We start from the raw sequence: 25,001 nt of genomic DNA on the forward strand, positions 1-25,001 counted from the left end.
CCATGTTGAGCACAATTGTGGACGTAGAAAACTTCAAGGGTGGGGGCCAGTTCTAGTTTTGTAGCTAAGAGAGTTAAGTTTGTCTCCTTTTAAAAATCCCTTTATAGGATATGCCTTTCACCTGTGAAGGTATCACCCCTGATATCATCATAAATCCCCATGCCATCCCCTCTCGTATGACTATTGGTCACTTGATTGAATGTCTTCAAGGGAAGGTAAGAGATTTTCTTTAAAAATATATACTCCAAACTAATGTTTCTTCCAAAATGATGATATGTGATTTCTGTCATATTTGAGTTTGGGGTTCTTTGTTGGAAAAAGCTAGTATGATACTCATTTTCCTGCTTTTAAATTGGTTATGATTTTTTCCCCCCTGGCAAAAATTTGTGAAGTTTTGGTTATGTCAGAATTTTTGTAAAATTTACTACATCCAGCCTCTACATACATACATGGTTATTCTTTAGACTGGTTCTTTTCTATAGATGAAGAGTTAATTCATTGGTGGTTAGTTCAGTATGCACTTAATAATTTTATAGCTATATTACTAGCTATAAAGTTTTCTAATTTTAAGTATCTTGTTAAGGTGGAATGGCTAACCCTAACCCTAACATGCGTGACTTGGTTTTAGGGCATTAAAATGTCATTTTCTTGGAGCCATAGGTGGGAGTCTCATTCTTTTTGTGTCTGGTCTCAGGGATAGCTTCCTTTTTTTTTTTTTTTTTTTTAATGTTTATTTATTTTTGAGAGAGACAAAGAATGTGAGTGGGTTAGGGGCAAAGAGAGAGGGAGACACAGAAGCAGAAGCAGGCTCCAGGCTGTGAGCTGTCAGCACAGAGCCCTACGCGGGGCTCGAACTCACAAGCTGTGATATCATGACCTGAGCCGAAGTCGGACGCTCAACCGACTGAGCCACCCAGGTGCCCCTGATAGCTTCCTTTTTGAAGGCTTATAATGGAATTAGTTTAATCTTTTTGGTAGATTAGTTTGTCATAAATACTATTTCATGTAAGATATTAATAAAATGAAACATAGTATTACAGCTTTATATAACATAGATTTTTAAGTTCAAAATCTTACCTGTATAGAAAGGATTTAAATTGAATATATTTTTATTAATGAAAGTCTCCTTCTAAGAGGAGACTAAAGGATGCAGCCTTTTAAATACTTTTTTTTTTTTTTTAAAGGTATCAGCTAACAAAGGTGAAATTGGTGATGCCACTCCATTTAATGATGCTGTTAATGTGCAGAAGATTTCTAATCTATTATCTGATTATGGCTACCATCTCAGAGGAAATGAGGTACGTTTGCTCTTTAGTAGTTATGTCTGTTCTGTTTTGTATGTGTGTACTTTCATAAAAAAGATCAACCCTTTTATTGAAGTATGACACATACTTTATATACACAAATCATTAATGTGCAGCTTGATGAATTTATTTTACACAAAGTGAACACACCTTGTGTGACTGGCACCCAGATCTCGAAAAGAAAATTACCAGTACCCTTTTAGTCCTAGATACCCCCTCATGTCTCCTTCCAGTTTCTACTACCTTCCCACCCAACCCCAAGGTAAACATTCTCTTGACCTTTTATTAGTTTTGTCTTTTGATTTTTGTATAAATGAAATCATACAGTATGTGCATGTATATTTAGTATTTTAAGTCTGTACTCCAAAATTTGTTTCAGGTCCTGTACAATGGGTTCACTGGTCGAAAAATCACATCACAAATTTTTATTGGTCCTACATATTACCAGCGTTTGAAGCATATGGTGGATGATAAGATTCATTCTCGTGCCAGGGGACCTATTCAGATCCTTAATAGACAGCCCATGGAGGGTAGATCTCGGTAAGAGAGCTGCATCACCATCATTGTTATTATTTATTTATTAAAAAAAAATGTTTATTTTTAAGAGTGGGGTTGGGGGGAGAGAGACAGAGAGGGGGGTTGGGACAGAGAGAGAGACTGTGAACCCCAAGCAGGCCTTGTATGAGGGGCTTGAACTGGTGAATGGTGAGATCGTGACCTGATCCAAAATCAAGAGTCAGATGCTTAACCAACTGAGCCACCCAGGCTCTCCCATCGTTATTATTTTTAAAAAAATTATTTTGAGAGAGACAGAGAGTGCAGGTTGGGGAGGGGCAGAGAGAGGGAGAATCTCAAGCAGGCTCCGCACTGTCAGGGCAGAGCCTGCACTGTCAACGCAGAGCCAGATGCAGGGCTTGAGTATTAATTAGCCTTTTTAAATGAAAACTGTCACTTACAAAAATAGACACAATGGTATAATGAAACCCCCATGTGCCTGTCTCTCCACTTCCATAATTAACAGTGGGATTTGTTACGTTCATCTCCCCATTCCTACCAACTCCTGATTATTTTTAAGCAAAGTCCAGATACCAGTTTTTTCTGTAAATGTAGTTTAGAATAGATTTACAAAAGAGTGGTTCTCAAATTTCTTGGTTCCAGGACCTCAAAGAACTTTTAAGTTGTATTTATTGATGTTAATCATGTTAGAAGTTAAAACTAAGACTTAGAATATTAATTTATTAAAAAATAACACTAATAAGCCCACTACATATTAACAGATAACATTTAAAATTTTTTTAATTTTTTAAGTATTTGAGAGAAAGAGCCATTCACATTTGCACATGTGCATGTAGGGGAAGGGCAGAGAGAGGCAGAGAGAATCCTAAGAAGGTTTCATGCTGTTAGTGCAGAGCCTGACATGAGGCTCAGTCTCACGAACCATGAGATCATGACCTGAGCGGATATCAAGGGTCAGATGCTCAACCAATTGAGCCGCCCAGGTGCCCCCAACAAATAACGTTTTTAATGGAAAATATATTTTCCAAATAAATTTAGTAATGAGTGACATTGGTTTACCTTTCTGCAAATCTTTTTAATGAGCTGATTTGCTAGAAGACAGCAGGATTCTTCTGTCTGCTTCTGCATTCAGTCCACTGCAGTATTTTATTTTTTATATTTAAGTATACAAGGAAAATCCTACTTCCCATAGATACGTGGTTGGAAAAGGGAGGAATATTTTAATAACATTTTCAGGTGACTTTGGATATTATGTTTTGATGCTACACCAAAATGAAAAGTTGTAGTTTCTTAAAGGCTAGTTGTAATGTAGAAGCCAACTCAGTGAATCTTTTGTATTCATTATATTAAAATCCACTGTCTTGTCTTGCACTTTGAGTGTATCTTTCACACATGTTCAATTTTGTAGCACCATAATTGGCTGTTTGGAAAATACTGGCTTATGTTGACATATTTATCCAAAAGTAGTTCACATTTGTAGTGGCTTCACCAGTGTTATCAGAAGTGTTTTATTGGGACACTATTAAAGCCATAATGTTGAATAGAGGTTTTCTAAAATTCTAATTTTTGACTGAAAGATCAAAAGCTTAATCATTTTCAACAGATATTTAAAATTATTTTCCTTTAAGTGAAAGGCATATTACTTTGTTCATTTTCCTAAAAATGTCTGCCAGATAGTTGGTGTTCTCAGTGTTGAATTAATATAATTGCTGTCAGCTCTTTTTTCAAGATATACTCCCTTGGGAAAAGTGATTAGTTCAGAATCGTGCAAGTTTTTTTCTTCAAGCATCCTCAGTATAGAAGTGCTTTAGAACTTACCATTAGGTCATAGAATATTAAAAATGTGTACTCTCAAGAGTCAAGGTTTAGTAAAACTCTTTAGTTTCATTAATGACATTCTTAAGTAAAACTGGCTTTTCCCTCCTCCCTTCACAGTGGAGAGCATGACTACGGCTAGTGCGTTTGGTTCCACTGCCTGGACTTGCGTTCAGCAGTTTTACTCTGTTTCTTTTGCAGCCATCTCAGTGCAAATGTCAACACAGTGAAAGAAGTAAATATGCTGAATTATAAAAATAGTTTTCACCCTCACTGGGTCCACAGGCCACACCCAGACAACTTCTACTTGAAAAGATTAGAACACTAACCTAATCGCAGTATTTAGTTGACTCTTGAACAACACAGGTTTGAACTGTGCAGGCCTACTTATGCACGGATTTTGATGCAATACTATAAATACTTTAACATTTTTTTCTTCTAGGTTTATTATAAGAATACATATGTAAAATATGTGCTAATTGTTATTCGTAAGTCTTCCAGTCAGCAGTAGGTTATTAGTAAAGTGTTTGGAGAATCAAAAGTTCTATTTGACTATGATTGTTGACTATGGGGGGGAATCAGTGCCCCATACTCAGGTGTTGTTCAAGGGTCACCTCTACCTCAATATTCAGTGTCCAATGTTCAAATTTACCCGATTGAATAATTTTTAAAAAGGTTAATTTTAATCAGGAGAGAAGTCCGTGCTTTGCAGTTGATTGATCTAAAAAAAAATTTTTTTTAATGCTTACTTTTGAGAGAGACAGACACAGAATCCTAAGCAGGCTTCAGTGTCCACGCTGTCAGCCCAGAGCCCGATGTGGGACTCGAACCCACAAACCGTGGGATCATTGACCTCAGCCAAAGTCGGTCACTTAACTGACTGAGCCACCCACGTGCCCCTAAAGCTTTTATTTTTTTAAGTCTATAGATTGCCTTCCAGCTTTTTTTCCTTGCAGTTTATTTGTTGAAGTAATTGGATTATTTGTCCTGGAGTGTTTTCTCACACGCTGGATTTTGCTGATTCCATTCTTGGGCTGTATATTCCTGTTTTTCTTGTAAACTGCTAATTAGATGTTGAGCTTTGATGATATGAAGGGTTGCATTCTTGTGCAGTAATACTGTATAGGTGGTATTGTAGATTTCTAGTATCTGGTTGTCTCTTAGTGATTTTAGCAGTTATTAATGATTGAAGCCCTTAATTTTATTTTGTCACTTAATAGTTGGAATAGTTCTGTAGAGAGAAATCTTGTTTCAACTGGTTACCTGGTGACATAGTTCCTAAAGGCATGATAAATGCTTCATTCTTTATCAGTTTTCAAAATAATGAGTTGTCTTTCATCCTCCAAAGTTGACCGATAAATTGTTTTTTTTGGTAATATTAGAAAATCATTGGTTTTATGTATTTTGTACATTAGGAGTGTTAGGGAAACTGTCACCATCCACTTTTTGGCCATTTGAACAATGTATTTCATTTTACTTCCATATTGGGGAATCCTGTGATCATTCACCTCTTCTTTCCATTAATTTTGCCAACATACATTTATCATTTCAGGCTTGATTGCCTGGGAGACTCATTCATGGAGAAACGGATTTGGAAAGTCAAGGTGGTGTTAGTAATAGAAAATAAGTACAAAATAATCTGTTGTTTGTTCCTTAACAGTGATGGTGGCCTGCGTTTTGGAGAAATGGAACGAGATTGTCAGATTGCCCATGGAGCAGCCCAGTTTTTAAGGGAAAGATTGTTTGAGGCATCAGATCCCTATCAGGTTCATGTTTGCAATCTTTGTGGAATAATGGCAATTGCTAACACGAGGACCCATACATATGAATGTCGGGGCTGTCGCAATAAAACTCAGGTGTGTAGACCTTACGGGCAGTTGATACTTTGTCTAGGATATAACCATGTTGGTCTAATCATCCAGGCAGGTTCAGTGTGGTGGAACAGATTGACATTTTCACAATTTTGATTAATACTTCCATAAGTTTTAAGTGAGAAAAAGAGAAAAACCAGTATATCATCTTTTGGAAATGACTTGTACAAGGAATTTTAAACATTTTAAATTAAGGAGTTTTTTTAAAAAAAACCTTTTGAGAAGGGCGAATATAAATATGTCTGACAGAAAGGCTGAAATACCAAAGCTGCTCAGGAGAAAACCATGAAAAAGCCAAGGCAGCAGGAGGAATGCTACCAGCCTACTCCCTTATTTATCATCTACACTACCAAGTCCTTACAATTTTTTCTGGGGTAGATAAATGGGGTCACTTCAAATATAGTTTTGCTAATTACCTTTTTTTCTCTCCCCCAGATTTCTTTGGTGCGAATGCCTTATGCGTGCAAACTGCTGTTTCAGGAACTTATGTCTATGAGTATTGCTCCTCGAATGATGAGCGTCTAGCTGTTTTAAAGAAGCCTCAAGATGCTTGTAAATACTTGTTTTTACAATATGGCTTAAAACAGAAAAAAACCCAATGTACTGCATTGTGAGAGAAAGCATTTTATTGATTTTAATTACATGCATGCTTTTCTTCTGTAAATAGACAATAAATTTTTGTAGATAGTCTTGATGTGTTACCTTTATTTTGGATTTTCCTCTATGTAAAACCAGTGAATATAACTAAGCGTTAGTGGGTTGGATGAAAAGAAACTGGTTATTAGGCAAGCACTGGTTATTACAGCAAGTATCCAGGACTGTAGTTATCCAGGACTGCTGTTAGTGATGCAGACTAATATATTCTGCAGGTTTATAGGTCAGCACCTTCACCTATTCGAAAAAAGAAAAAGATGAAAATTAGAAAGTCAACCACATCCATATCTGTAACTAATTTTCAGGTACTTTAGTGTTTTCCATATATGTGAGGATAAAGGATATATAAGTAACTATGGTGACGTGCTCTTTGGAATTTGGGCTGTGATTTTTGTACCGGTCTATGCATAAGAGATGGGCCTTATTATAGAAGTGGAAGACTTCGTTTCACAAATGAGCAAATTGAGAGCTAGAGAGGCTTTCGTTCAAAATTTCAGGTGGAGGATTAGTGGCAGAGCTGAGATATCACCTCGCTTTACACATCTTGGCCAAAGAGAATTCTGGCCAAACACATGCTCACTTGATACTTCCTCCTTCCATACCACAGGTGAGTGATCTGCACGGTGGGACAGATGCTGATAAATTTGTTATTTTTGGTTTAAGAGAAAGCCAGTTCGGACATCAGTCCACTAGAACTATAGAAATGTAAAGTAGCACCACTCTGACGCCACCAGGATATTGATGGTGAAGTGGATAGAGGCAGCTAGAGCTGGGTACTTGTCAGTATACTTCCTCTTCTGGCTTTTTCTTTTTTTTTTTTTAATTTTTTTTTTCAACGTTTATTTTTGGGACAGAGAGAGACAGAGCATGAACGGGGGAGGGGCAGAGAGAGAGGGAGACACAGAATCGGAAACGGGCTCCAGGCTCTGAGCCATCAGCCCAGAGCCTGACGCGGGGCTCGAACTCACGGACCGCGAGATCGTGACCTGGCTGAAGTCGGACGCTTAACCGACTGCGCCACCCAGGCGCCCCTGGCTTTTTCTTATAAAATCTCAAAGTGAAGAACCAGAATTGCCCACAATCGTTTACTTTTAAATGGAAGTTTAACGTAATAGTCACAACACCAAGGAAAAAATGCGACGTGGATAGAAAGTTATGGGAAATAGAAGTGATTCCCTTCAAATTTGAGTTTTAACTCTTACATGTAAGATAAGGTGAAGCACCTAAGTCCTAACAGTAGTGTTCCATAGGCATCCAGATGTTGTTTTATAGCCACGTGCTCTACATTTTGGTAGCATGCTTTTGTGGATAACGAACATACAAATTTCAGTAAGAGCTATGTCTGATGTTTTCATTCTTGGTTCTGTTATTAAACAAAAGCATTAGCCCTTTTTAAAGGGCCTTGGTTCTCTTTAAACAAAAGCACGAGTTCTTTTTAAATGGTTGTAAGATTTGTTACTTACCTTTTCTCACTGGTATTTCATGTAAGGCATCAACCACTGTAATTTTTGCCGATGCTGAAGCCTGTCCTTGGGAATTGGATGCATGGCACTCATATTCTCCAGCATCTTCCTTACTGAGAGGAGATACCTGTGAAGGAGAAAGGATGTTTAGTTCCTCTGTGGCAGTCCTCTCTTTTCCCAGTGGCTTCAGCTCATTCTTTCTTAAGATGAATAGTAAAGAGACTGCTAGAAATAGCACCAGTGCTGTGCTGGGGGACTGAGCTGCTCTTTGTGTTCTGCTAGGAGGATTCACGCTCTGAGGGCACACCATGGACAACTTCTGATCACCCTGCAGAGGTAAAGAGCTGTCCAACAGGTACACATACTAGTTTGAGGAAGACCTTGACAGAGTGTATAAGTTCTATCTAGCAATATCACACGTCAAGTAAAGTTAATAATTGATTAACTAATGCTCGGGACATTTAGTTTCCTGTGAGGATTTTGCTTTGAATTTCTTTCTTCTTTTTTTTTTTAAAGTAAGCTCTAGCCCACCGTGGGGTTGAACTCACAACCCGGAGATCAAGAGTCACATACTCTACTGACTCAGCCAGTCAGGCGCCCCTGCTTTGAATTCTTAAGAGAAAAAATTAGTTCTCATTTATTTGTTGGTTATTTCCAAAACATTCAAACAACCTCAACTTTTTTTTTTTTTTTTTTTTTTTTTGAGTTACCTCTGAAAGAGGAATAGCAGGCTCCTAGTAGGGCCATTGCAAAGACGGTGGCAGGGCAAATTCTTTCAGCCCGGGCAGGACATCTGGCACCTTTGCCAGGTTTGCAGTGTCTAATCCTAAGAATGAAATCCTTGCCAGTTCTTTGTACTCACCAGCACCCAGCCAGTGACTTCATGCTTTTCTGGGCCACCCCGTGTCTGAATAGCCAGGTTGTCCCGGTCACCAGGCAAGAGTTCTGTCCTTTGAACTCCATAGTTACCCCTTTTTACCTGCAAAAACAAAAGGAAATACTGTTGGGCTTTCTGCATTGATTTATCAGCTTGGAACATGATCAACATTCTTAGAATTGTACAGGGCATACATCAGACTTTCTAACTGGATTAAACCCAGCAATTTCCATATTCCCCTTTCCTTAATACTTACATATAGATCTTCTTTTATTTCCTCCTGTAAGTTTCCCTCTAAGTTTATATATTTTTTTTTAATTTTTTTTTTTTAACATTTATTCATTTTTGAGACACAGAGACAGAGCATGAATGGGGGAAGGTCAGAGAGAGAGAGGGAGACACAGAATCTGAAACAGGCTCCAGGCTCTGAGCTGTCAGCACAGAGCCCGACGCGGCGCTCGAACTCACGGACCGCGAGATCATGACCTGAGCCGAAGTCGGACGCTCAACCGACTAAGCCACCCAGGCGCCCCTATATTTTATTTTTTAATGTTTATTTTTGGGGAGAGACAGAGCGTGAGCGGGGGAGGGGCAGAGAGAGAGGGAGACATAGAATCTGAAGCAGGCTCCAGACTCTGAGCTGTCAAGACCAGAGCCCGATGTAGGGCTAGAATTTGGGAACAGTGAGATCATGACCTGAGCCAAGATGGCCATTTGAGCCATCTGGTGCCCCTTTGTATTTTAAATTATTTTTCTGCATGCTTGGGGGAATACACACCGTCATACTTTCCTGCCACTGGCTACCATCATTCACTCATGCCCTCATAAATTCTGTTTTTCTTTGCTGAGTTTTTTCTTGCTTGCCACACCATGTTTGACAAACTGTCACCAAGTGCTAGGTCTGATTCTTGGGACCTTATACAAGAGCCCAGGTCCTGCAACCACTACAGAAATGGAAAATCAGTCGAGTCCAAAGCCAATATCATTCCTTTTGTTCTGAGGGCCAAGGGTTCATCAAATGGTTTACTAAAGACCTGACAAAAGCTGCCTACCCCCGTGTGTGTCATGGTGAGAACAGGGATGGGTTAAGAAGACATGCACCTTGGTTTGAGGGCAATAATGAACACTGTCCTAATTTTCCCCCTCCTGAACTGTGTTCATTATATAAACTCTGGAAAATACATAAAAATATACGGAAAAGTAAAATTTACTTATAACCCTTCTGTGCATATAGATTTAGCATAAATTTGGAGAAGTGGAATTGCTTGAGTCACAGAATACAAATATTTTAAGGTGTATGATAATGATGGGTTTAAAAAATCACACAGATACATAAAGTAATGTTTGTTTATTCCATCCCAGGCCACCTTTAAGAGCTAGCTTGATGTTACTACCTCTAATTAGAAAAAAGGATCTACAATTTCACAGGTAGCTTTCATTTTTTTCTTTTATAATTAAGCAAATTCTAAGCCAAAAAAGACCACCTTACAGTACGAACCCTCCACATTAGTGCTGCTGTTCTCCTGCGTGATCCCACGCTTACCACGTGCTGTCACTCTGGTCTCGACTTCAAACCTACTCTTTTTCTGTGGTGTGACACCAGGGCCAGGGCTCTGCAAACCACGAGGGACCTAGGCCAACTCCTACTCTAAAAAGTATCTAGCATTACTGATTCGGAATGCCTGGATTTTGCTTGTTTGCTTTTCCCCCCCTTGGATTTCCCCATATTGCGACTTAGAGAAAACCAGGTATCTTAGTGTTTTTCACATATAAGCGCTAGAAAGACAAAACAGATGAACAGGCATCTTTTTTCCTTCCATTTCTCAAGTAGCTGGCAAAACAGTTCATGCTAGTGCAGTTTTTTTGTTTTTGTGCAGATTTTGAAATATTTAAAAATGGCTTTAATAATGGTGTTAAGTATTAATTTGATTTAATGGCCAAAGTAATAGATCTCTGGTCTTTACTGAATTTTAGGGTTCTTTAAGAGCTTTGTGTGTGACCAGAGCAAAAAAACACTACTGCCTGAATTACTGAATCTCCACAACTAACCTGTTGGTCCTCAAAGTATGTCACTCTTAGGGAGAGTGTTCTGTGAGGAAACCTGGTTCACTATGTACAGAGAAATTGTTCTTGTTAAGTATTGGATTAGAAAATGAATGTTTAATGGAACTCATATTTTAATATATTGTAAAAAGGTACACACCACATAGAAAACCTGTAGAATGTCAAGAATTACTACGTAGTGAATTTTTTATATGGCATACTCCCCTGCTCCCTTATATAAGGGGAGTTCACTGATAAATGTGTTCCCTAATTTGGGGGGGAAAAAAGTATGCAGGCTGAAAAAAGTGGCTTCTAAAACAATTCTACAGATGTGCAATAGGCTGGAAGTGCTTCAGAGTTTGACCCTTCGAAATCTAGGCACAAAAAACTGGCTAGCAGTCCTGCTCACCATAAAGGGTCAGCTAGGAGAGAATCAGGAAGACCCAGGAAGTCCTTTCTTGCTTGGATTTTAGCTGTAACAACGTCTTCCTGAATCCTATTGCAGATAAGCAATTAATAATAAAAAAGTGCCAATGACTTTGGAAGTAGGGTGGATTAGTCTGATTCTTACAGGTTAATACATTTTGAAGCTTCACTGAATTTCAGGGAACCATTAAAGGACATTTATGCAGTATGGAACATATTTGCTGTGCCTTTTTGGTGAAGTTTCTGAAGAGGTTTATGATGAAATAAATACATGTCTGTTGAAACTTTCAGATCTCCAGCCACTGTAACCCATTAAAGACAAAATGTCTAGGAAAAAAATATTTGTAATACGTGAGAAAGTTGGTCATTATCTCTCATGTACAAAAAGCCACAGACTAATAATAACCCAACAGAAAAATGGGTAAAGGAGCGGGGGGGGGTGGGGGCGCGTGCCTGGGTGGCTCAGTTGATTAAGTGATGGACTTCGGCTCAGGTCATGATCTCACGGTTTGTGAGTCTGACTCGCACATCAGGCTCTGTGCTAACAGCATAGAGCATGCTTTGGATCCTCTATCCCCCACTCCCCTGCCCCTCCCCCGCTCATGCTCACTCTCTCAAAAATAAAAAATGGGTAAAGGATATTTGAATAGGCAATTCATATAAAACACAAACATGAAAATATTCTCTTCAAAGTATGTAAAGACCTTATATATAAAATATATAAAGACCAAAAAACAATGCAATTAAAACTGGGCAGAAGACATGACCAGACATTTCTCTAAAAAAGACATCCAGATGGCCAACAGACACATGAAAATGTGCTCAACATCACTCATAAGGGAAATGCAAATCAAAACCACAATGATACCACTTCACACCTGTCAGAATGGCTAAAATCAAAACAGCAAGAAACAAGTGTTGACGAGGATGTGGAGAAAAAGGAATACTCATGCACTGTTGGTGGGAACACAAACTGGTGCAGCCACTATGGAAAACAGTATGGAAGTTCCTCAAAAAGTTAAAAATAGAACTACCCTATGATCCAGTAATTGCACTGATTATTAACCCAAAAAATACAGAATGCTAATTCAAAGGGATACACGCACCTTTATGTTTACAGCAGCAATATGTGCAACAGCCAAATTATAGAAGCAGCCCAAGTGTCCATTATTAAATGGTTAAAGATGATGGGGTATATATACACAATGGAGTATTATTATTCAGCCATACAAAGAATGCAATCTTGCCATTTGCAACAACATAAAGCTAAAGAGTATAATGCTAAGTGAAATAAGTCAGAGAAAGACAAACACCATACAATTTCACTCATATGTGGAATTTAAGAAACCAAAGGGGGAAAAAAAGACAAATCAACAAACAGACTCTTAACTACAGGGAACAGTTACCAGAGGGGAGGTGGAGGAGGAGATGGTTGAAATAGGTGATGGGGATTAAGGAGTGCACTTGTGAGGAACACTGGGTGATGTGTGGAATTGCTGAATCACTATATTGTATACCTGAAACTAATAGAACACTGTTAACTATACGGTAATGAAAATAAAACAAATATTTAAAAAAATTGTAGAACCACAAAAATATTTAAATACTACAATGTGAAAGGGACATCTGGGTGGTTCAGTTGGTTCAGTGTCCAATTCTTGATTTTGGCTCAGGTCATGATCCCAGGGAGTGTCCAGCTCCACACTGAGCATGGAGCCTGCCTGGGATTCTCTCTCTCTCTCTCTCTCTCTCTCTCTCTCTGTGTCCCTTTCCTCAGCTTGTGCTCTGTCTCAAAACAAAAAACAAAGCCCACAAAACTACAGTGTGAAAAAAAATATTCTCAATGTAGTCAAGGAAATCAAAGCAGTAATGAAAGGAATTCTTTTACCCATCATTAACAAAAATTAAAAAGTGGGTGCCCGGGTGGCTCAGTTGGGTGAGCGTCCAACTCTTGATTTCAGCTCAGATCATGTCCCAGGGTCGTGGGATTGAGCCCCATGTTGGGCTGCGTACCAATCATGGAGCCTGCTTGGGATTCTCTCTCTCCCCCTCTTGCACTCTTTCTCTCTAAAATAGAAAATAATAATAAAAAAAAGTAGGGCAATATTCAATGCTGGTAAGGATGCAGGAAAATGGCACCCATCCCTACTGGGGGAGTGTGAACTACTACAATCTATTTAGAAAGTAATCTGACATTGTCTATTAACACTAGCATTAAATCTTTTGACATACTTAGTCATGTATCTTTTGGGGGGACTCTATCCTATCGGGGCGGGGGGAAGGACTTACATATAGGATATATATAGACTCATGTTTAAAGTTGAATTATTTAATGTGGTCAAAAATTGGAAACCACAGAAACAATACAGGAATGATTTAGTAATTACGGAGATCCATACTTGGAATATCTTGTAGTTGCTGAGAAGCAGACCTAGAGGGATGCCCACAAAGTATTTATTGAGAAAAGTAAATTTCAGAGTAATATGCTCACTATATTCCTACCTCACTCCATATACTGAGGATATGTGGGTGTATGTATGGGCACAAGTGAGGGTATAGAAAGATAAAACCAGGGCAGTTCACACTGGTTATTTTAGGGAGTGGAAGGAAAAAGGGAGATTTTGAACTCTCTTTTTACATCTTTGGAGAGCTTCTCCTTATTACCATTATCACTTATTATTTAAAAAAAATTTTTTTAATGTTTATTTTTGAGAGAGAGAGAGAGAGAACACGTGCGAGGCAGAGGAGAGGCAAAGAGAGGGAGACAGAGGATCCAAAGCGAGCTCCACACTGACAGCAGAGATATGTGCGAGACCATGCATGACCTGAGCCAAAGTCAGTTAACTGACTGAGCCACCTAAGCACCCCCTTACTGTTTTTAATTAAAAAAAATATTCTAGGTTTTGCAAGCCCAAATCTGGAGAAATCTCAAGGCAGGAAAAGAAATGAATAGAGAGCCTCAGTCTCAGAAACTCCCAGTGTTTGGAAGGAATTCTAGATGATTTATCTTCTCTGTAAGCACCATCTCTCTGACTTACCCGGGTTAAGGCTATTTCAGCCTGAAATATGGCTATTTCAGTTCATTTCCCCATATCAAAATATTGCTCCTGGAATGTTTGTAGGCTGGAGGTTTGTGAAAAAGTATGGGGCTTGTTAATATCATATGATAACTACAGGGCAGAAAAGTACAGACTGTTCACTGGGCTGTGGCAGCCACAAGAGGTACTACTTGAGTGTCTGGAGAGCAGCAGGCTTGTTCTGTCAGCTCTGCTCTTGCTGAGAATTCTTGAGCAAGAAAGACATGCTACCTTCTTTGAACTTCAGCTTAACAACTGAGATTCTAATATTCGTTTATAATAAAAAATCACTTCTATGCTTAAATTGAATTTGAACGTGACCTTTTTTGCTTGTATTCTTAACAGTCTGGTTACAGGGAGAGTGGGGAAAAAACGGCCTATTTAATTTTTTGGGTCGGTGACATGGCCCATAGAAGTATATTCTGCGTTGGGATCTGGAATATACAAAAGAAAAGTTGTATGAAATGATACCCCTACTAAATGTGATCGATGTGCCTTAGGATATTTTCTGTTCTTCTTTTTATTTTTAAAGAATCTGGGGCACCTGGGTGTCTTGGCCAAGTGTCTGACTTTGGCTCAGGTCATGATCTCACAGTTCGTGAGTTCGAGCCGTGTATCGGGCTCTGTGCTGACATCTCAAAGCCTGGAGCCTGCTTCAGATTCTGTGTCTTCCTCTCTCTCTGCCCATCCCTTTCTTGTGCTCTCTCTCTCTCTCAAAAAATAAATACACATTAAGAAAGAAAAGAAAAGAAAAGAAAAGAAAAGGAAAGAAAAGAAAAGAAAAGAAAAGAAAAAAGAAAGAGAGCAAGCAAGCAAGCAACCACGCTGAGAGAAAAAAGTTAAAAAAGAATCTGCTGGTTGTGATCCCTAACATTGAACTGAACACTCACTGATGGGTCACGGCCTAAAAAAACATTGCTTTAGGTCATGCATGTGGCAAATTACATTAAGAAGGTACAGAAAATTCAGCAGAGCCTGGCAGCTGGGTTTTTGCTCGTTTCTGGCAAGTCTCCTCTGCCCCCCACCTCCAGTCACAAATCCTCAGGGAAGCCCGTGGGCTCTGCTCCATATTATCCCAAAAGCTTAAAGGAAAAGATTCCAAGGCAGATTTATTCCCCTGGTATGTATGTATGTTAGCTGGGGTGGGGCAGAGCAAGGACTGAGGAAATCATTCTCTGCCAAGATTTGTCAATAAGGTCATAGACTCCAGACACTTGGGTCACCCTGGCTTCTCGTTGTATAATCCCTAGAGAACTGCAACAGAGCTTTTTATGGATACTCTTTGGAAAAGTTGTTCCTCCGCTTCTCCACCCTCTGAACAAAGCCTCCAAATAAGCAACGAGGAGCAGCAGCAGCTTTGTCAGGAGGCGCACATTCACTGGCTGCATTTTTGCTCTTCACTGCTTGCTCCTTGCTCCCCTTCCAAAAAGAAATTTATGGAGGTATAATTTTATTATTCTCTTCAACAGAAGTTTCAGCTGTAAAAGTTAGTTGTAATGTAGCTGGTGGTGTCTCTGCCCACCCCCACTCCCAGGCACTTTTTGGAATCACCCTTCCCTCCCAACGGGATGGTTCCCTTGTGGGGGGGGGGTGATGCACCCCTCTGGCCACCTGGGGGAGCCAGAGGGCAGCAGGTGACCCGACCTGAGTCCTTCAATGGGATTTACAATGCAGCAGGGAGAGGGGGAGCCCTTTCTTTCCTCTGGAGTCTTCAAGCTGTGATAATAACATGAGCTTGGAGCTGCCAGTGACAATGCGGCCTAAGGTGTGGAGGAAGCTTCTTGAGGTAAAAGAAAAAAAATGAGACCAATACACTGAGAGCGAAGAGTCCTGACCACTTGCGTACCTGGATCTAGCTGTCCCAGAGGCTGGAATCACCACTCCTCACCCTCCCTTTTTCTTGCCCAAAGTAGTTTGAAGTGAGTTTCTACAACTTGCAACATAAAGAGTTCTGACCACAGGAGCCACAATCCGCCTGGAATTCTAGAAGTTGATCCTCTGGTCAGATACCAGCAAACAAAATAATCAAGAGAGACCACCTTAGAGCTTGCTGGAGAAGTAAACCAGCCAAAAAGGAGTATCTGGTTATACCTTTTTACTTAAACTAGATTTCCTTTTTGTTGGCACAAGTTTGATGATATTTACTCCATAGTGCTGTCGTGAGGCTTAACCGAGGCAAAATGCACAAAAAGGGACATAACGAAAAATAATGTACAGTATAACTGTGAAGTATTATTTGATCTGGCAAATGAGTATTTTCTTTTGCCTTCTACAGACTTGCTGAGAATATGCTGTCCTTCAAATGTGAAGACAGTTACACAAGATAATGCCACTTGAAGAGATATATTTCCAGGAACAGTAGCTACCATCAACTGAATTCTAGCTATGTATCTGATAACAAGCCAAGTAATTTTACCTGCATTACTCTATGCAACCTTTACAGATTTTTTATGCTGCCTTCACCAGACAGGAGGAAACTGAGGTTTAAAGCACTCATTCTCATTCTAGGCGATTTTTCCCCCAGGAGACATTTCCCACAACTTTGGGGAGGGTGCTATTGGCATTTGGTAGATAGGGGGTCAGGGATGATGCACAGGGCAGCCCCCACAACAAAGAATCATCTGGTTCAAAATGTTAATACTGCTCAGGCTAAGAAAGCCCAGGCTTAGAACTCCAACAACCTGGTTAAGAGACTCACATCCTTACTCACTATGCTATACTGTCTCCGATGGGAACACACACACTCATGCTCACACTCACACATGCACACACTCAGAGGGTGGGTTAGTGTGTTCAGCATTATAGTCTTCTAGTTCCTAAGGCTCCCTTCTCAGGCAATGATCACAAAAGCAGAGACTATTTTTGAGGTCAGTAAAATTGTTCAACAGAGCCAGGCGAGGTGTCTGCAAGATGGCCACAAGGCTTCACCACATTTGAGGAGCTGCAGGTAATAGAAGAGGCCAAAGGTTTTAGATTACTGCCATCATTGCACAGTGAGAGGGGAGACTGTCAGTCGAGGATGTCTTCCTGAAATCTGTGTCACTGACCTTGTTCCAGATGAGGACAGGGGTTGGGATTCCGATGACCTCACAGCTCAAGTACACCTGGGCGCCAGTGATATTCCAGATGTCCTTGGGAGGTGTCACAATGGAAGGACCTACAAGAGAGGACACAAAGCGAAACCCGTCTTTTTAAACAGTCTTTAACATCAGTCAGCATGCTAGCCAGTAAGTCCTTGATTATGTTTATGAGGCTGTCCCTTCTGTGCATTATCTAGACAAATTTCAAAGATCAGACTGGTTTCCCCCTGCGACCAGCATGATTTTAAGCTCTGCTCTGGAAATGCATACATCTAAATAACAAAAATCATTAGGATGAATGATTGTAAATTTATTATTTACAAAATTTTCTACTCCTTCAAATCATGTTTAATGGTTTAAATTTACCAGTTGTTGATGAATGGATAAAGAAATTGTGGTTTATATACACAATGGAGTACTACGTGGCAGTGAGAAAGAATGAAAATGGCCCTTTGTAGCAACGTGGATGGAACTGGAGAGTGTGATGCTAAGTGAAATAAGCCATACGGAGAAAGACAGATACCATATGGTTTCACTCTTCTGTGGATCCTGAGAAACTTTACAGAAACCCGTGGGGGAGGGGAAGGAAAAAAAAAAGAGGTTAGAGTGGGAGAGAGCCAAAGCATAAGAGACTCTTAAAAACTGAGAACTGAGGGTTGATGGGGGTGGGAGGGTGGGGAGGGTAGGTGATGGGCATTGAAGAGGGCATCTTTTGGGATGAGCACTGGGTGTTGTATGGAAACCAATTTGACAATAGATTTTGTATATTAAAAAAAAATAAACACTTTATACTAAAAGATAAAAAAAATAAATTTACCAGTTGTTTTGCATTATCTGGGATATTCCAAAATAATGAAGTTCAGTTCCAAAATGTTTAATGTTTTTCCTTTTTGTTTATCAGAATTTCTATATTTTTTTGGTGGAGAGGGCAATACCCAACCACTCCTTAGGTAATGAAAGAAAAAAATCTAAGAAGATATTTGAAAAGGTGCTGAGCACCCAGAAAAGATGGCAGTCCCTGTTTTAAGAAGCTTAGGGTCTAAGATTGACAAATCAAAGTGATCAGGCAGGAATGGATGACTTTCATCAAAGACAAAAATGTAGAGTGCTGTGTGCCCTGGAGACTGCAAAGGTACTTCTGAACAGAAGCGGCCTGGGTATCCGGGGAGAAGGTAGAAAGGTCTTTCTTCTCAGTTGGGGGATGCAGTGGATAAAACAGCAGCAGTGACAGGTCTCTTGTGTGTGACCAGGACACCCAAGGAGATAGCTCTTTCCCAGAGTTCTAAGTGTCTAGCTCCTGGGCAAGGGGGCATTGGCAAGTGGGGGGACCTGTCAAGGCACTGCCTAAAAGCCTCAACAGGTATGAGACCGACCACACAGGGAGAGCCTAAGTGATATCTCCCCTTCCCCACCTCCGCCAATTCTGAAACACATCTCTAGGGCTTCTGTATCAGATCTATCCCCTCCGGTAATTACACAGGACCACCAACAATGGTATACATCCTTTTTGTTCCTAAAGACATCCTTGGGCCAGCAAAAACTATGGCCCATGGGCCAAGCCTGGCCTGCCACTTGATTTTGCACAGGTCCTAAGAGGTCTTTGTGTTTTTAAATGGTTGGTGGGGGGAAAAATTTGTGAAAATTAAAAGAGCTTCACATGTCAGTGTCTATAAATTAAGATTTATTGGAACAGTCATGCCTAGAGTCTGGCAATTGTGGCCAGGGTTGTATGGCCTAAAACATTGACAATCTGGGCCTTTATGGAAGAAGTGCTGATACCTGCTCCAATCAGCCAAGCAATACCTAAGTAAGATGCCACAGGAAAGTCTCAGGACTCCAATCCTTTACACATCACCTGGACCTGATGCAAGTAACCCCACCTGCTGGTCCAGCTCTGAAATGCAACACTTTTGAAACCAACAGAGAGAGCTGGGCTCGCTTACTGCTCCTTGGGGAGTGGGGGGCAGCTCCCCAGCATCTGCTGTAGAAGAGGCTCGCACACCTGCTTCTTAGTGGGTTGTACTTAATTAATATTTCACTTCTGCTAATTAAGAATGCCAGGCTGTGGGCACAGGGACCTTCAGAGAGATTAGGGTCAGTCCACAGAACAGGGAGGCAGAGCTGGGAGCCTGCCCTCCTTGCCACCTCGGCCCCCTCCCAGGTATGACAGCACAATTCTCAAGAACCAAAGCCGGCCTGTCCTCAATGCTCACTGCCGGTTCTTGAATGAATGAGTTAATCGTCCCCTCTGAATTTCAGCTCTCCACTTCCTTGGGTCCTCCAGCCAAATAAAATGTCTAACTATAGGGTCATCTTGCATCAGTGTCCTGGGAAAGGGACAACTTCCCCTCTAGGCCTGGAAAATTTTCTGGCATAATCAGCATTCAAAGGACACGAAGTCTCCCCTTTTGCAACAGGCTATTTCCAGCATGCTAATAATTTCTTGAAACAGAAAGGAAATGACTCCAGCACAGAAGATTTTTCCCACTCATCTCAAGTATTAGATGCTGATTTTTTTCTAATCCCTTGGGGTATTTTTATTTTTTCCCCTTTGTAAGAATGTGCAAAACAATCAAAGTTTTGAAAGCTCTAAATATATTTTGTGCTTCCTCTCCTCTAAATCTTAGGTCTGAAGAGGAAGCATCTATCGTGGCCTGGGGTCTTGGCTTTTCTGTTGCAAATGTGGATGTGGGGAGCATGGCAGTGTGTGTTTATGTATGTTTCTGGCTCTGTCTCCAATGCTTCCTACTCTGACTGAACCAACACGGGACCCCGCAAAGGGCTGGGCTGGGCCCGACCCCATCTCAGGCTTCCTCCAGGGGCTTGGAGACCAGAGAACCGGATCTGGCTGGAATGTGAACTACTTTCGCTCACCTCTCTGAGGACTTCCATGTGGCTCTGTCCTCCTTCCCACACACAGACTTGTCAGGATGACCTCAAAGCTCAGGGGATCCCAAGAGATTGTTCTGAAAAGAATACTCCAGTGTTCAGCATTGTGGAGGGGCTTGGGAACAAAGCTGCCTCTCATGTATTAAAACCACACAAGGAACAGAAGACGTTTTTTATTGTGAGGTCTCAGAGCCTCAGCCTTGCAACAAACCACTTATCTTAACTTGCATCCATCTCCTTAGAGTCACAATGAGTAGCAGGGTCCTCCGTCTTTATCAGGGGGGCACATTCTGGAATGCCCGTGGAAGAATTCCAGCCTGATTTTCTGTCACAGACCTTGAAGACATGCTCTGAAGTCTTCCTATGGCATAATTTTAAAACTAAGATACTCTTAGTTTTCATATAGTCCAATTTATTACATTTTCTTTTATGATTAGTACTTTATGTGCCATGTTAAAAAGAAATTTTTTCCCAGCCCAAAGTCACAAAGATCTCTCCTGTTTTCCCATTTTCTTCTACAAGCTTTATGGTTTTACCTTTCACATTTAGGTCTGTAGTCTATCCTGAATTAATTTTTGTGGATGTTATAACATAGAGGTCAAAGTTCACACCCCCTCACCCTGCAAGGACATCAACTGCTTTGGCATTATTTCTTGAAAAGCCCATCCTGGGGCGCCTGGGTGGCTCAGTCAGTTGGGCGTCCGACTTCGGCTCAGGTCGTGATCTCGCGGTCCGTGAGTTCGAGCCCCGCGTCGGGCTCTGGGCTGACAGCTCAGAGCCTGGAGCCTGTTTTGGATTCTGTGTCTCCCTCTCTCTGCCCCTCCCCTGCTCATGCTCTCTCTCTGTCTCAAAAATAAATAAATGTTAAAAAAAAAAAAAAAAGAAAAGGCCATCCTTTTCTTAGTGAATCGTAATGATAAATTCATTCATTGTATATGTGTGGACTACTTCTGGATTCTTTATTCTGTTCCTTTGGCCTATGTGTCTATCTGTGCACCAATGACTATGGTATAATTTAGAAAAGTGTTCAAACTATAATACTGAATAGAGGGCAGATCGATTATACCCATCCATCTCCAATCTCCTCCTTATTCCAAGAAGAATAAGGAATTCCACTTCAGGAAGAGCAAGAATTCTTTCCAAATATCTGAAGCCAGGAATACTTTGAATCAGAGCCATTGCTACACAGTTCAAGATTAGGACAAATCATGCTGTGGGTTCCTCTTTCTGTCTCCCAACCCTAAAATACATATTAGGAATGAGGTGAATGGGCTGAGTCAATATTCGGACGGTTCGAAGAACATAAATGATCTCATCAATTCTGCTACCAGGCTATCTCAAGAATCCTACATATCCTGTATGTAGAATTCTGTATTACTCACTGCATCTGGCTGAGTTGATGGAGCAGAGGAGCAGAGGGGCCATTAGGACCAGTTTGCTGCACCACATTTACAAAAACCCTTGGCTATTTCATATGTCCTTGAACAAATGACAGATTCAATAACACAATGAAAACTTTAATAAACAATATTTAACCTGGAAAGTGCTGACCTATAGAATGGCCTTTAGAGTTTGATATGTAGTGTCTTGCAAAGCAAAGTCAGATCAATGAACAATTAGGCTAATACTCAAGATATCAACCAACCTCCTGGGGTAGGTGGAGGCAGGCTGGCTTCAATCTGACTTCCCGAGTTGGAAGAATCCATGGTTTCAGATTCTTCCTGTTTACTCTGTTCGGTGCTGATACCCACTGGGTCACCTACTTACTAAACTCCTGGTTCTTTGCCACTCACTGGTCTGGAAATTCCCTCAGAGTATGAAGAGAGAGTGGACAAACTCGTGATGAAGGCAGAATGCAGCAGCATTATAGAAAAATAAGTGATGATGATACATTGTGAAAAACAGTAAGAAAGAGACTTAATGGTGACCCATAGGGACACCAAGTGGACAGATTTTGTACGGAAGTGAAGGGATGGTGAAAACATTTTGGGCTAATACGATGGCAGATCCAACAACACTTTACTCCCCTCCTCCGAACTAAAGAACCATCATTCCATATATTCTACCAATAAGCAATTTCACTGCCAACAATCCTCTTGAATTGCAGGTCTATCATGCAATTAATTCCTGAAGGTTCTGTTCTACCTCAGGAGAAAGCTCAGTGAAATGACTCTACCAAATAGCTTCTCTTTCCACTCTGCCTTTTTTCCAAGAGTCCAAAGAAGATCCAGAATTTATTTCTGTTTTTCAGGGTAAAGGAAGTTTTAGTTCACTCTGAGCTTGTTTTCAGGCTTTTGAGCTTTCTGCTCAAAATCAGTTCTCAAGGCTGGGCCAAGGGTAACAACGTTACTGTGTAAATCATGCTCAGTGTTTGGATTCCATTTAAAGCAAGTTGCAGAATATTTAAATGTATAGGGACCAACACCAGGATAGGCTCAATTATTTATTTATCCTTGCCTTTGTTCCAGTAAGCACTTCAGGCTGCTCAAACATCTGTCTAGCAAACATCCTGTACCTAGAATTATTGAATGCCCCCACCTGTCTCCTCCCCTTCCCCGCCCTGGCCAACCCCAGGCAGCAGCCAAGCAGCCCAAAGGGCTGCCCAGTGGCTGGCATGAGGAGTCCACCCCAAGGCTTTCTCACCTCAGAGACACATATCTGTCTCAGATGACTGGGCCCAAACCAGGCTACTCCATTTTCTGTTCTTACCTCTCACATCTCGATTATCATCCAAGCTTTTTTTAAATGTTTGTTTGTTTGTTTATTTATTTATTTATTTATTTTTAATTTTTTTTTCAACGTTTTTATTTATTTTTGGGACAGAGAGAGACAGAGCATGAACGGGGGAGGGGCAGAGAGAGAGGGAGACACAGAATCGGAAACAGTTTCCAGGCTCCGAGCCATCAGCCCAGAGCCCGACGCGGGGCTCGAACTCACGGACCGCGAGATCGTGACCTGGCTGAAGTCGGACGCTCAACCGACTGCGCCACCCAGGCGCCCCAAAATGTTTATTTATTTTTGAGAGAGACGGAGATACAGTGTTGAGTGGGAGAGAGGCAGAGAGAAAGGGAGACACAGAATCCAAAGCAGGCTCCAGGCTCTGAGCTGTGAGCACAGAGCCCAACTCTTGCCTAGTAACCTTATGTGGTCTCTTCTCTTTAATCACTCCTTGAAGGGAAAGAGGGAAGAAGTGGAGGAGAAGAAGAAGAGAGAGAAAATGAAGAAAGACAGATCCTAAATGAAATTATAACCAGGAAGAAGAAAGTACTGAGTTTGGAAAAGAACTAAAATTCAATTTAATGAATCAGTATCACCTTAAAAGTACCTAGAAGGAGTCAGAAGTCTCCCACACAATTTCCACCTAGATTTACATCCTCCTCCTCAGCTTCTTTTAATTTCTAGACAAATTATCCACAAATTATCAGATTATTTTAGGAATACTCAATTATAACCTAGAAAGAGCTGAGTTCTGAGAAATCATGAAAAATACAAAAAAGGGAAGAATGGTGGATGGATAGATTTAAATTTGGAATATTTCATTTGAGTCAGAAGAGGCTAAGAATGGCAGTTCTTACCAAACACACAAATGTCCTAAGGAGAAGATCCTGAAACAGAATTTTTAATTTGATCAACAACGCATTTGAGCTGATTTTACATGAAGATGCAGTAGAGAGAAGAGAGTTAAAATTTCTTATGCTATAAAAAGCATGAGGATAATGTAAAAGAAGTAAAAGAAGTCTGTGAACAATTTCCTAGTCTCTTACAGAGCACAAAACACTCCTCCAACACGACCTGAGATGTCCTTACCATGTTCCTATTAAAAAGACACACACACACACAGGGGCGCCTGGGTGGCGCAGTCGGTTAAGCGTCCGACTTCAGCCAGGTCACGATCTCGCGGTCCGTGAGTTCGAGCCCCGCGTCGGGCTCTGGGCTGATGGCTCAGAGCCTGGAGCCTGTTTCCGATTCTGTGTCTCCCTCTCTCTCTGCCCCTCCCCCGTTCATGCTCTGTCTCTCTCTGTCCCAAAAATAAATAAACGTTGAAAAAAAAATTTTTTTTAAATAAAAAAAAAAAAAAAAGACACACACACACAAAACAATCTTGGGGACAGAACACTTGGCTCTGGAGCTCTCATGCCCTGTGAACCAGTTCAGTGTTCTCCTCCCCTACCTTAATGCAATGTATGTGACTCATAACAAGGTTCATTCTCCCAGTGATGAATAAAATAGAGCTTATAAAGGTATCAGATATTACTTAGTTAGCCGATTTTTTAATCTGAAAGAGCTACATAGAAGATGTTAGGAGAAGTCATGTGTTGAAGCTGAATATATTCCACTGAGTCTGGAAAACAGTCAAAAGTTAAATTCCCCCCAAAGTCAGTTTCTGTCTTCTTTTGTTGATATCACATTCAACCACACATTTTTTTTTTTTGTTTTTTGCTTCATTGCTTTCTTCATTTCCCTCATCTCTTTTGTTTTCACCCTACAAATATGTTCTTTCTTACTTCTACCCAAACTCAATCTCTGCTCTTAGCAATCATGTTCATCCACCATTACATGCTCATTACCACTTCCAGAAATTATACTTGTGATGATGCGCTAGCCTACTTGGGATGCCCTCCCTATCCTTTATTTGAAGCTCCAAGGCTAAAGTGTGACCCCCCCCTTTGGCATTTTTGTATGGGTATAGTTCCCACTTATTTTTTCTCTGAAATCTTGTTGGGTTCACAGTGCCTCACAGCTTGGTGCATCATTGTTCTCTAATGCTTTCCCCAGCAGGGCTAATTGAAGATGCCAGTGCCCTGATGGAGTCAGAACTGAGCCAGAAACTCCAGAATCAGGTGTTCTTTGTGTTCACTGGAAGGAGGGACAGCTCGGATTATATGCAGTGGGTAAAGGGCAGCAGTAAATTCAGAACATAATGTGATCAGTCATATGGAATTGAGTAGATGGCCATGGTCTTGAAAACATACCAGTGTACACACT

The 25,001-nt window shown here is 40.7% G+C and overlaps 2 protein-coding genes across 2 annotated transcripts in view; one reads left to right on the top strand and one right to left on the bottom strand.

The window, feature by feature from the left end:
* POLR2B (RNA polymerase II subunit B) overlaps positions 1 to 6,196 on the top strand; it is a 42,068-nt gene extending 35,872 nt beyond the window's left edge. The window contains exons 21-25 of the mRNA XM_047090853.1: positions 108 to 215; positions 1,185 to 1,298; positions 1,684 to 1,844; positions 5,296 to 5,491; positions 5,942 to 6,196. Coding sequence (XP_046946809.1) covers positions 108 to 215; positions 1,185 to 1,298; positions 1,684 to 1,844; positions 5,296 to 5,491; positions 5,942 to 6,031 — 669 coding nt within the window. The 3' untranslated portion in view covers positions 6,032 to 6,196. The remainder of the gene's footprint in view (positions 1 to 107; positions 216 to 1,184; positions 1,299 to 1,683; positions 1,845 to 5,295; positions 5,492 to 5,941) is intronic.
* A 62-nt stretch (positions 6,197 to 6,258) lies between these two features.
* IGFBP7 (insulin like growth factor binding protein 7) overlaps positions 6,259 to 25,001 on the bottom strand; it is a 73,964-nt gene continuing 55,221 nt past the window's right edge. Inside the window, exons 2-5 of the mRNA XM_047090854.1 lie at positions 17,094 to 17,203; positions 8,486 to 8,602; positions 7,624 to 7,750; positions 6,259 to 6,397 (exon numbers count right to left, since the gene is read on the bottom strand). Coding sequence (XP_046946810.1) covers positions 6,378 to 6,397; positions 7,624 to 7,750; positions 8,486 to 8,602; positions 17,094 to 17,203 — 374 coding nt within the window. The 3' untranslated portion in view covers positions 6,259 to 6,377. The remainder of the gene's footprint in view (positions 6,398 to 7,623; positions 7,751 to 8,485; positions 8,603 to 17,093; positions 17,204 to 25,001) is intronic.

The sequence above is a fragment of the Lynx rufus genome, unplaced genomic scaffold, assembly GCF_022079265.1.
Source record: "Lynx rufus isolate CCGP_SWC_20201006 ecotype Redwood Valley unplaced genomic scaffold, mLynRuf1.p SCAF_3, whole genome shotgun sequence".
NCBI lineage: Eukaryota > Metazoa > Chordata > Mammalia > Carnivora > Felidae > Lynx > Lynx rufus.